The sequence below is a fragment of the Mustela nivalis genome (genome assembly GCF_964662115.1).
Source record: "Mustela nivalis genome assembly, chromosome: 11".
NCBI classification, from domain to species: Eukaryota; Metazoa; Chordata; class Mammalia; order Carnivora; family Mustelidae; genus Mustela; species Mustela nivalis.
In genome coordinates this window covers 95,329,761-95,343,327 of record NC_139030.1, presented here as the reverse complement: position 1 = coordinate 95,343,327, position 13,567 = coordinate 95,329,761, and the positions used below count along the sequence as shown (strand labels likewise).

The 13,567-nt window shown below is 42.6% G+C and overlaps 1 protein-coding gene across 5 annotated transcripts in view; it reads right to left on the bottom strand.

Annotated features, from left to right (window-relative positions):
• Window positions 1-13,567, bottom strand: part of PLEKHM3 (pleckstrin homology domain containing M3) — a 1,279,556-nt gene that overhangs the window by 1,242,542 nt on the left and 23,447 nt on the right. For all 5 annotated transcript variants that reach the window (XR_014300430.1, XM_082690010.1, XM_082690013.1 and 2 more), the window contains one exon: window positions 11,856-12,778. Coding sequence is in view for 4 of the 5 variants with exons in the window: in XM_082690010.1 (XP_082546136.1) it covers window positions 11,856-12,456 (601 nt within the window). In the remaining variant the exon portion in view is untranslated. The remainder of the gene's footprint in view (window positions 1-11,855; window positions 12,779-13,567) is intronic.

Sequence of the window (13,567 nt, the reverse complement as noted above, 5' to 3'; positions counted from 1 at the left end):
AATTTCTGCTATTCTTGTTTCATGGGGTTTTTTTGGTTGTTTTGGCTTCAATATTTGAAAGCAGATTGCTAACACTTTACCATTTCTAGTGTAAATACTTCAGGGGGTATCTCTAATCTGACAGATAAAACTTGAATACACACACACACACACACACACACCCTGCTTTCACACCCAACAACATGAATAATCCTCATCTAATCTACAGTCTATATATGATATTCCCAGATTGTCTAAAAAAGTTTCTTTATACAGATGGTTTGTTCAACTTAGGTTCACACATTGATTTGGCTAATACATCTTTTAAATCTCTTTAAATCTATAACAGTTCTCCTTCTTTTTTTTTTTTTTTTTCATGCCACACATGTTTATTGAAGAAATGGGTTCCCTTGTCCTGTAGAACTTCTCACATTCTAGACTTGGCCGAGTGTATCCTCATGGTATCGTTCAAATGTTCCTCTGCTGCCCCTGTTTTCTGCCAACTGCTACTTAGATCTTGAAGTTCATTTAGACTTTTTGGGGGGGGGGGGCAAGAACATGTCACAGAAGGTTGTCCCACTTCTAGGGGTAATAAGATTGATTAGGGGGTTCAGAAGATGTCAGTCTGACCCCTCCATTGTAATTTTCCCCAGTGACCTTTCCACACAACGCAGGTACTTTTCTCCACTCCCCCACATTCCAGCTAGGTGACCTGATGCCGTTTCCAGCATTCACCCCTCCCAACTTTGTGCATGTTCTCTCACTGATCTCCCTGTCTAGATCTCCCCTCACCTCTGCGTGGGTGCTTTCCTCACACGAGGGCGAGAACAAAATCTTACCTACTCTTCTTTTAAGATTTTATGTATATGTCAGAGAGACAGAGCACACTTGCACACAAGCAAAGGGAGCAGCAGGCAGAGGGACAGACAGGCTCTCCGCTAAGCAGGGAGCCCACGTGGGAGTCGATCCAGGATCCCGTGATCATGACCTGAGCCAAAGGCAGACGTTTAACCGACAGAGTCACTCAGGCGTCCCAATATCTTACTATTCTTGAAGACCTTCTTCATTCCCTCTAGTTGAAAACAACTGTCCTCCCCTGAACCCCCAAGGCTCTATGGCTACACTACTCTGATGACTCAGATTTCAGATACTATCTCACATTTATCACATATGTATAAAATTATGTAACAAAATTATTCAAAAAATCAGAAAGAAATGTAAAATGCAGCAACAAAAAGTTTCTGCCTCCATACTCCAGCACCCACAATCCTCCTGTCCAGACTATATATTATTTGATATGAAGCCCTCAGACAGGATATGTATACTAAGAGGTACATTATATTTACTTACATAATTATATAATTATTATATAATCATTAAATACTTACATACTTTCATTTTTATTACTTCATGCATTTTTCTCTTTTTAAAAACCAGCACATCCCAGATCACAATACATAAAAGAAACATTGAGGTAATCTAGTTTACCAAGAAAATCTGGACGGCCTGAGTCAGCACAATGAATGAAAGTCACAAGAATATGGCAGCGAAGACTGGGAAATGATTACAATGAAAGACAAAGAGCAACATTTTAATGTTTTCAAAGAATTCAAAAGCCCAATGTGGTGCCAATATTCTAAAGCAAAGTTATCTAGGCAAATTTAAAGGACATGTTTAAATTCTCATTACAAGATTAATAAATGTAAAAGGAAGCCAAAGTGGAGAATGAAGGGAGAAGGCCACACACTTCAGTGTAACACCGTCTAAGACAAGCCTGAAAGGACTGCCTTTCAAAGTCTGGCAGATATATTACATTTCTTCTGTGGTGGGAGGGGCTGGGGGCTCCTTTGGGTCTCCTGTAAGTAAGAGCACTAAGACCCTCATGAACACTCCACCCTCATGACCAGGCGCCTCCCAAAGGCTCATCTCCTGATATCATCAGTTTAGAAGACAGTTCAACATGTGAAGTTTGGAAGTGACATAAAATATTCAGACCATAGCACCAGTCAAACAGAAACTCATGGTGCTCAATTTCTATCACATCTTTAGTCCTGACTATTCATTCTTTTATTCACATAGTGGATCCCAAACACAACCCCCACAACAATTTTTCCATACTTCCTTTACTCTTCCCCAACACCGAATCCCACTGCCTCATTTTGTGCACTGCAGGGAGCTCCTTTGCACATACTATGCTAGGTTTCATGTCAGCGTTGCGCTGCTACCCGATGTCCTGCACAAGTGCTCTGGAGCACAGTGGCTAAGGCCAAAGGTGTTGGAGCCAACGAGCCTAAACTGAAATCATACTTCTGTACTTACTGGCTTGAGACCATGGGCAAATTACTTGACCTGAGTCTCAGTTCTGTCATCTTTAAGATGGGCTATCATAATAGTACTCTTGTGAGAAAGAAATGAGTAGCTCTTAGAACAATGCCTGATAAATCATGAGTATTCAACAGATGTTTCTTATTTTGGTCATCTGGTCTCAAAAGAATATTCTTGCCTCCTTGTTAAAGCCAACCCTTCCACCTCTACGCTGTGCCTAATTCCTTCCCACCTCTTTAGAATCTCGTCCTCTGCAACATCTAAATACTTTCCCTCCACAAGTCTCTTTTCTTCCTGTCTTCCAATATCCTAAGGTTTGTTGTATCTATTAAAAAAGCATTCACTTGATCCTACCTCTTGTCCAGCTCAATCTGTCTCCTTCCTTCAGAGGCCAAATTCTCCCACTGCCTCCATGTCCTGTTCCACACAATCTAGATTCTGACTATTGCTGTGACCTCATCTCACATCATCTAGCATCCCTTCTCTCATTCCAGCCACATTCTTTTATGTTCTGTGAGCAAGCTGAGTGCACTCCACCCTCCGAACTCTGAGGTTGCTATATCCTCCATTTGGAACTTCTCTCTGCAGCCCCACTGACTTACATGCCTCCCAGTTTTTCCCCTCAAAGGTGCCATCCTCAGTGAGGCCATCCTTTACCACCTTCATTCAAGAGCCCCCTCTCTATCTTATACTTTGCTTTATTTCCTTCAAAGAACTCTCTCCTTCTCCTTGAGGGCAGGGACCTGGATGTCTCTCTCACCCCTGTATACTCTGTGGCTGTCTCCATAAATATTTGTTGAATATATGTACAAAGGACTCTGCTAGAATCTGTGGACACCAAATGAATCAGAAACAGGTCCTGTCAACAGATCTATGGCCCAATTGAGCCCTTCTTTTTCTTTTTCTTTTTTTAAGATTTTATTTATTTGACAGACAGAGATGACAAGCAAGCAGAGAGAGAGAGAAGCAGGCTCCCTGCTGAGCAGAGAACCCGATGCGGGGCTCGATCCCAGGACCCCGAGATCATGACCTGAGCCGAAGGCAGAGGCTTAACCCACTGAGCCACCCAGGCACCCCAAGTCCTTCTTTTTCTTTTCACAAGTCCCACTTTCTCTTTGGCCCCAGCCACCCTAAGTTTGGACCTTATCACTTCACAGCATGAAACTAGCAGAGTCTTCTAATTGGTTTCAATTCCTTCCATTCTTTCCATCTATCAATCCATCCTATACTGGGTGGGGGGTAGGTAGGCTGAGGGGAATCAATAAATAGCATTCCTTCATTCACCCAAGTTTTAAACCAATTGAGATTGACAGACATTGTCAGACACATGGAGAACATCAGCCAGTTGGAGGATGCAGCTTAGGGATCCTCCTACCAATCTGACCCCTCGGACTCTAAGTTTTAAGCAGTACTGATTACCACAGATTACCCCTCCTGGGGGACTGCCCATGAAAGGCTGATAGATGGAGAGGAGCAGGTCTAGAGGAACAGACCAGAACCAGTGCTTCCTGTGAGAGAGGCTGAGTTATACAGACCCAGTTCCTCTCCTAAACTTGCCTGTAAGTTGCTGTTCCCTGGGGATGGAGTGTGCAAAGGGAAGGAAAGAGGCCAGGAGTGTTAGTCTAACTGGTATCCCTTTACATAGACACAAAACTTACAGGAGAGGAGGTTCCCTAATACCTACCCACACTACCCCTCCACCCTGTTGACTTACATACGTTTTATAAAATACCACTTTAATTTTGATTTTCAAGTAATTTTCAAGTGCTTCTTTGCTAAACATATCATACCAAGTCTGTCTGTTTGGCTTTGAAGGTCCTCCAGGACCTCAGACTACAACTCTCAAAAATGCAGCCATTTCCACGTTAGCCTCCAGGCCATTCCACACACATGCTATGTTCACCTCCATCTTGGTCTTGTGCTCAACCCTCTAAGCTCAGCCAAAGCATCCTTTCCTCAATGAAGACCTCTCTGACATGCTAGATTGTCTCTTTTCTTTATATTCCTAATAAACAAAACACAGTCTTTCGAGTCTTTGTGTTTCATGTTATAGTTTTCAACTGTATTTAAGCCCCAGAAACTAGGGGGGAAAGTTTTAAATAGTTTTAGGTTTTTGTTCTCCTCATTAGAGGCACACAAGAGAAGTGACACAGCCAAAAAATACTGCAGGAACCAAAAAGGGGCTGTGTCTTGACATCTGAAATATGCTGCACAGGCCAACACAGCCACAGCTCATGGATACTTATTAACAAACATTTACGGTAGAAATGAAGTAGACTCAAGTGATGTCTTTTCTGAGGGCTACTTTGGAGACCTTTCTTTACAGGTAAAGGAAACTATCCCATTTGCTCTCCCTTCATAATAAACCCATGGAAAAAGATATATTATTTGTGAAGACTCTTGTAGAAAGAGACCTGTAACATATCTGGCTACATATTAGCTAGACAGACATACCAACTTAGGGATCTTTTCCATCTAAGTTCTTTGCTATGGGCAACAGTGATAAGAGCATTAGTCCATACAATCCTGGTCAATTTCACTTCTAAGTGTAAACCCCACTAGGAGATCACAAACCCAGCTTCTTAAATGCAGAGGCTTTCTGCCTTCTGTGACAAGGGTAATCCTTAGTCTTTAAGAATTTTGTGACCCAGAAAACAATTCCAAACCAACTTTCAAGCTATGCTCATTCAGTGCCATGGTGGGCTTTTACCGTGTTTCCCTAATCTATAAGAATTAAGTACAAAAGAGTCTCCCATACTTAGGCCAGCAGATTTTAAAGTAAATGGCATTTCATTAGAGTATCTTTAGGTTACATTCTAGAATCATGGCAATTTAAGAGTCGGAAGGACTAGAAATCCAAGGTAGAACTTCTCAGTTGCTTACCTCATTAACTAGTCCCCCCACTGCTTTACCAACAGAACCCTAATCTTGTTCAGGTATGGTGGAGATGCTCAGAGAAGATGTCCTCTCCCTTACTCCACGGAAAGAAGCGAGATTTGTTAAATCCAATCACAGAAATGCTATTTTCCTTTGCCAGGCTTTGCTTTAGGGGTAAGCATGTGACTCTAGCTACTGAGGGTGGTGTTATTGGAGGCCACTGGAAAAAAGACCCAGAAGAGGTGCTCTGGTTTTCTTTCCTGACTTTGGCTATTGATATGTAAGAAAATGGCTCTTGGGACTACTGTAGCTATTTGTACCAACGAAGATAAAGAAAACACATTACCAGTATACTGAGAAGCAGAGCAAAAAGATGGAACGTACCCGGATCTTTGATGACCCTGGGACCTCCTACATCTCAACCTCTTAAGTGTTTTTTGCAAAGAGTGCCTGATATTCACTAAGTGCTCCACAGCTACCTATGAGATGGAAGAGAATGGAAGATGATAAATGGCCTTATTATTTATGCCACTTTTAGGTGGGTATGCTAGTTAACTGCTTCTGAAAATATTCTTAACTAATTTAACAGATTTAGAAAGAAATTCCAGGAAGCAAAATGACTTGGCCAAGATTATACCACAAAGTGTGCAAGTTGAGAGTAGAACTCTAACTTCCAAACCTGGAATCTAGATCATACCATGTTTATTTGTGGTGGAAAGAATGACCTAAACTTCCTCGGGCTTGAGAGACAGCATTATTGAGTGATTACGCGTGGCCTAATGTCAGGCCTGGCTCGGAATCCTGGCCCCACCACATACTACTGCATGGCCCTGGGTGAGGTCAACTTCCTTAAGACTCAGTTTCTTCATTTGTAAAATCAGAACAGGATCATCTATCATATTAAACTATTATGAATATTAAATAAGATAACACACACATGTAGCACAGGCCTGAGTGTCAAGTTAACTCTCATTTAATGATAGCTCTTACTGATAGTATTAACAAACTTCATTCAACTGAAATTAAGGCAAGAGAGGCCATTTCTGTTTTGGAAAACAAACAGAACAAAACAGTACTGTCCTGATGTTCTGAGCGCCCAACACATAAAATTTAACCAGACACTTCGCCTATGATCATACTTGGTACAAAACAAAGTTTTCTATGATACAGTTTTTGGCATCAAAAAACCTCCAACCTAATGTGGGAGATGGATATACAAGCAATTGCCTATCATTGACAGCAGAATTAAATGTGCTGTGAAAACACACAGTGAAAGAAAAAAAAAAAAGAATTTTAATTGAAAAAAATATAGAAAGGTCTCAGGGAGGACATGGCATTTGGATCAATCCTTGAAAGATAATAGTGGCAAGGAAGGTAATCTGGAAGAGAAGAAAACCTGAGCAAAGGCTCAGGAGCTTCAAAGGACACGGCACGTTCAAACATGGCACATAGGTGGGGTGAGAGAAGGTGCTAGTGATAAGGCTGGGAAGACACCTGCATGCTTTATAAAATTTACACTTGATTTTGTAAAGAATGGGGAACCATTATTCATTTTTGAGAACAGAATAGTGTGAACAGATTTGTGTTTTAAGAAGGTAACTCCAGGGGCACCTGGGTGGCTCAGTGGGTTGGGCCTCTGCCTTTGGCTCAGGTCATGGTCCCGGGGTCCTGAGATCGGGCCCCGCACCGGACTCTCTGCTCAGCGGGGAGCCTGCTTCTCCCTCTCTCTCTCTGCCTGCCTCTCTACCTACTTGTGATCTCTGTCTGTCAAATGAATAAATAAAATCTTAAAAAAAAAAAAAAAAAAAAGAAGGTAACTCCAGCAGTTTGTGAAATTAGTGACTACAGTTCTCTTTAGCCAAGAAAGATAAGCCATATTAACAGAGCAATCACAGAAATGTTAGAATTAGGGTATGGGCTGTCGATAAGGCATGTTGGGTTTCTAATAGCTGCCACAGGCCAACATTTAATAATGTAACCAGTGGAAACTATACACCATATGAAATCAACTTTCTGTGACCTATTTTAGCAACTTCTTTGTACCGACTAATCTTGTTGAAGGATGAATCATAAATTCAGCAAGAGACCATGTCCTGGTGACCTCACTTGTTCTAAGCCCACAGGAATATTCCCACCTCTACTGGCTCCAAGGCTTTTGAGAAACATCCTAATTGAAAAAGCAGTCATTTTAGTGTAAGTCCCAAACTTCGCTTTTTTTTTTTTTTTAAGTGAAAGATGGGGAAAAAGGGAATGGAAACAGAGTAACATAAAACTCAAGATAAAAAAAAAAATCATACTGCCAGGGTCTTTCTAGCTCTAAAGAAAATCTCTGCTTGAGACCTTCTCCTAAAGTACTTAGAACAAGAAGATACAGGGATAGAAATGGTACCAGGTCACCAGAGAGTGAGACCAACTGACACAAAAACCCAGCTGACCACTGCCCTTGCCAAGCAGATGAAAATGTGAACACAGTCAGGGGGAAAAGGAAGTCAGACTCTGGCAGTGTGTTGAGTTTCAGAGCTCCATAGTTAACGCAAAGGATCTCTTAAAAAAAAGATTTTAAAAATTGCAACCACAGCAGTTCATCCAAAAGTAGAGTTAGTTACAAGGCACACAGAAGTTCTTCTGTGTTAAATAATTTCAACCATATACATATTTCCATGATTTACCAATCTGACTATAGTTAATTAGCTCCTATACAACCATGGTCAGAGTCAGTTCAAATACATCTTAAAATGATATAATTTTAGATTTGGGAGGGTCTTAGAGACAATTTAACCTGCTTCCCTAGGTTTTTAATCAAAACCAACAGACAAGTGATTTTTCCAAACCTACACAGTGCGTCTTAACTGACTGTTCTTTCCACACACCCCTCACCTTCCTCTACCATGTGTATATGTTTATAGGTCTAAGTCTGTGTGTATGTGTGATCTATCTTTCATACTGATAACATATCTAGCATCCGCATGTTCATATGACTTTCTATGTTCGCACCTTAATTCATATTTACATTTGGATTATAATTCTAAGATGTTAGGACCCTGTCTTCCGATCTCATGGGAAATTTGCTGCCACCTATGGTGGCTGTATTATTACTCATTGAATAAGAACAGGATGATATCATATAAAGGGGAAAGGGTTAACTACAGATATTGATCTGAGAGTATGTCTGTACAGAACTAAGACTGGTGCTAGGACTAGCAATGATCCATCCTGGTGGGAGAACTAGGACTGTCCCCCAAGCCTAGTTTCCTGTCATACCTTGCTACAGGCTGCCCAGGGCATGGCAGTAAGGAAAGGAGCTGACCATGAGGAAGCTTTGTGTCCACTACCTGTCCTGAGAATGTTTAGAAATAACTGCCTCTGATGTGAAGTGAAGGACATGCTAACTAACTAGACAGGGAACTCCTTCTACAAAGTACAGGTATATCAAATCATTCTAACATACACTTTAAATAATGTCTTCCAACTTTACAAATTATACTTCAATAAAGTTGGGGGGGCCGCCTCTGTTTCCATCTTGCCTTAGATCTCGTGCTTCCCAGTGATTTATGACCTGACCTTTTCAACATTACTATCCCTTGCTCAGATACTGCACAGTCTTAGCTGGGTTGGATTCAAGCCACAATCCATCAACCTGGTAGACCACTGACCATAACCTTCATCTACTTAGCAGTGGCAATATTCCCTTGGAAGAAGCCTGTCCCGGGTCTGTCAGTGCCTGAGGCAATAAGATTTCTAGAATACATCCATCCATAGGCTTCTAAGTAAGACCGAAAAAGATAGCCAAAGATCAAACAAAACCCCAAAGTCGTCTTTCCATAGTTACAAATCCATGGGGTCACCTCACTTAAGCTCTTCTGTATAGTCAGTGTTCAAGGGTATGAAGGGAAAGTTACAGTCTTCCTTCCATGGACTCGCTGGTCCCCTAAAGCACTGTGGCCAGTTCTGCAATGTCCATGTACTTTAGTGAATTTGTTAAATGCAAAAACGAGTCCTTGTTTAGCTAGGGCGCTTTGTCCTTCTTGGTCCTTCCTTGCTGGTGATCTCCTGAGGGATTAATTTTAGTTCTGTGATCATCATCCGGGTTTCTCTTCCACACCACTTCCCATCTTCTACATCCACAGGCCTGACTGCTAATAAGGCTTTCAAAGCAGAGGGTTCTGGAGACCGAGAACTACTGGCTTCCAATGTAAGGGTACAGCTCCAGCTTAGTGGTTAAGAGCATGGACTCTGGAGAGAGGCTGCCCACGATCAAATCAAGGATCCACCCCACACCAGCTATGGGACTCTAAGCACATTACCTAAGCTCTCTGTGCCTCACCATCTCTGTGTTTCACCACCCTCAAAATGGGGTCAGTAAAAATATCCATACTGCAGGAGCATTGTATGAATTAAATAAGCTGCTACTTGTAAGAAACTCAAAATTAGTCAGTGCCCACTGTTACTGCACCATTCTCTCCTCCTCCTACCAGAACTGGGCTCTCTCACTCCGAGGACAACACACTGGTGCTCAGGTGTTGGTTCTGAGAGTGACAAGTAGGCTCCTAGTCTGTTTGATATACTCTGCTCTCATATATCCCAAGCAAGAAGCTAGGGAAGAAATGATTTTCAAATCCAAAGCAATCATTTTCTTTAAAGAAACACTATCAGGGAACGAGGAAGAGTTGAGGAGTGATGCAAAATGACTTCAGAATTACTTCAAGCGGGCGTTGGTGGTATAGTGGTGAGCATAGCTGCCTTCCAGAATTACTTCAAATGATTGCCAACTTCAGAAAGACAAAAGGGCAAAGCCCAATTATCACACCAGGCTTCGTGCTCACCAAGCAGCAGTCAGATTCTTCCACAAAAGGGAATCCTAACTGTCCCTAGGCAACCCAGGAGTCTGCGAGGTACCTGGATACTCCTCCAAGGCCAGGGCAACATTCTGCCAATGGGAGAGGCCACTTTATAAGCCATATCTGTTTGATTTTCTCTTATCACAAGGATAGTGCAGGGCAGCCTTTGAGATGAAAGCAAATCTTCATTTTTCACTGCTGCTAAAGAGCTCCACAGAGGGGATGTGCAAGGTGTGAAATGTTAGATGATGGCACGAGGGTGGAGGGAAAAGAGGGTGGGGTTTTCTTCTAGAAAGACGCAAACTGCCTAAAGAAGTTATTGTTGTTAATCTATCAGCTTATCAGAATTACATTCATTGCACATTTTAAACAATTTTTTTGAGCAGAAACTATGTTCAGAGCACCATATTAGGTACTGAGGATAAAACAAGAAACAGTCCCTTTCTCAGTGATGGGTGGAAGACCGTAAACAGCTGATCACAAATCAGAGTGAGGGAAGGAATGAATGAATGGCTTACTTCCCACTAACAAAGCCATTCATGAGAAAGCACACTTCAGGAAGGCCAATTTAAGAAATACTTACTGTGAGGCCCTTTTATAAAAGAGAGTATGGCAGAGAAAAGTAGGAGTGATTGGTAGTGTCTCTTTGATTGTTATGGATGATTTTCAAATTTATTTATTTATTTTTAAGATTTTATTTACTTATTTGAGGGATGAGAGAGAGAGAGTATGCCTGAGTAGGGGGAGGACCAGGGGGAGAGGGAGAAGCAGACCCCCGGCTGAGCAGGGAGTCTAATGTGGGGTTGATCCCAGGATCCAGAGATCACGACCTGAGCCAAAGGCTAACGCTTAACCGACTGAGCCACCCAGGTGCCCCGATGAGTTTCAAATTTAATTAACAATAGTAATATTATTAAATATTTAAGGTATCGAAAAGAAAACGCTCGGAGAAATGACGAGATGGTTTGTCACACCTCACAGAATTCATGTACATATGTATGTGCATGAAGCATGAGGGGAAAAAAAGAAATGGAGGGCCCCACAGCACAAGGTCTGAACCAACCTCTCCCACCTTGTCCTACTAGCCTCCATGGGACCCCCTGCTCCCCCCGCACCTCTCCTCTCTTCACCTCGGTTCCCACTGCACTCTTGACCCAGTGTCCTCGACCGCGAACCCCTTTCTGCATCTTCGTGTCTGTCAGGGGCCAGCTGAAACTCCATGAACTCTCGGAAGCCTTTCCTAACCAACCCAGCACAGTCTCTTCCTTCCTTCCTCCGTCCTCTCACAGTCACTGTCACTTGCTCATCGAAACAAGCTCCAACGGTAGGAAGTAAAACAAAAGCTCCCTCACAAATATTTCAGCTGCTGTCTATTTCCTCTCACTCCTGGTACCTTCCTGAGTGTGTGTTAGTGTCTGGTCCCCTTGCCTTCAGTGAAAAGTTCTTTAAGTTAGGGATAGGATCTTTACACATTTTTAACCGCATCGCAGCACAAGGCTATGCCCCGTGTGTGATCCGATGAACATCTACTGATGTGAACAAGCACTGTCAAACTCTACACAAAGGCAAATACTACATGAATTATGAGCCCATGCAGATTCTAACATACAACGTTAGAAAGAGAGAGTTAACCATAGTCATCTTTTCACTCAGCACTTCTTATGAAGGCACCAAGAATGAGGCTTCAGGTAAAAGGTGAAAGCAAACTGAAGAGGGAGCTTATTAAGTAAGCAAACCCGGACAGGAACATTGAAGAGTACGCCACTCCTGAGGTAAAGGTAAGAGAGACAAAAGAAAGTCAACCATCATTCAACAGCATCAGAGATAAAAACATACCAGTATTGCCTTGAGCATCTTCGACCTTATTTGGTGAGGACGACAGAAAAGCGGGCCTGGCGAAATGAGGGCCCCGGAGACACGGTGGCTGCTGCTGCAGAGGCATGGTTTGGAGGACTAGCCTCCAGTCCACCTGGGTGACATCTGACCTTGACCGAGCATGACCCGGCTTAAAAGTAGAGGTCTCATCCAATAAGTCATTGACGGAACGAGGCCTGTCCCTCCGACGCTGACACACATTGAAAAAGTTAAAGGTCGATGTTTCCTTTTGTTCCATCCAGGAAAGATTATCTGGGGCTGTCCCTTTCTGAACCATAAACTGTTCTTTGGCAGGGAAGACATTCTGAGCTTTGGTTTCTAAGAGCCTGCTCTTACAGTGGTCCCAAAGCAGGCCCCCCTTGCCCAGGGACGCAACATGTCTGATAGCACCATTGTCCGTTATGTTAGTGAGTACCTCGTGCCCCACCAATTCAGGGACTTCCTGAATCCCATAAACCTCGGCTTGCTGCACAGCCTTTTCTAGCTTACTGTCAAAAGTACTAAAGAAATCTTCAGTAACTTCCAAGGCTGGGCTGATATCATCCACTTCCAAAGCTTCCATGTTGCAGGCTTCACGAAGCCTAAGGCTCCTCCACTGGTTCAGGAAAGGGCTTCATGAACACTCATTCACCCAACAAAGAGAGCTGTGCTTCAGCAATAGAGTTCCAAAACAACTGAAAGAAACCTTCATTTGACTGCCTAGAGCAGGCCGAGCACAAGTATAGTTGATGTTTTTTCAGTCATTAAAAGCATTTGCTAGCAGCTAATGGCCATTAGCACAAGTACAGGAAGACAAATGCTCCTTCGAGATTATTCTTCATTGAGATCTCCGTAAAGATAACAGGAAGTGCTTGTCAAAGCAATGCCATGCAATCCTTGATTTCCTGGAAGAAAAGAAATACCACAACATTGACACATGGTTCACTGTATTCTATGGTACACGAAACTGGCCAGCAATTTCCCCATCTTTACATCTCTTCAATGGCAGACATGCCCAGAGGTGGGCAACACCTAAACAGAAGCTCCATTGTAAGAGTACACATCACTACCCGCTTTGTGTTAGAACCTACACAGAGCAGGGTAGAACACTTGATAAAGGGAATTAAGGTCAACAGCTTTTACTCATACAGAAAAGCCTTTGAGAGCAGTTGTGAAAAGATTGTCCTGGCAAGTCTCTGTGATATGCTGACCTAAAATGTAAGCAAAGAGACTAAGAATTCTGTGTCTGGGCCTACACCATACTCAGTCTAAAAGTCACAAATATATGAGTTCTTTCACAAACTTTGAAAGTGCTGATCATTTGTCAGGCTAAAAAGCACAAGGGGGAAGTACCCAGGGAGGCTCTGCCCTTTTATTAAACCCTAATGCTACTGTGTTTGTGTTTCCCAGGCTTGGATTATGTAATACCTAATGAATGCCTCTGGATTTCAGAATTCCTCCAGTCAGCTTGAAAGAAAGGCTTCAGGCTCCAAACTCCCAGATGTTTTGAGGATTGGTCTAGGAGTACAGGTTGAGCCTCAAGGTTGGGCAGAAAATAGCCTTCATGAGCACTAACTCGTTATCTCTGGGAAAGATGAGATCTCCAAGCTCAGGCTTAATTAGCACAGACCTTGACAGTGATGCTGTCCAATATGGTAGGCACTGGCCATATACAACTATTTGAATTTATAATC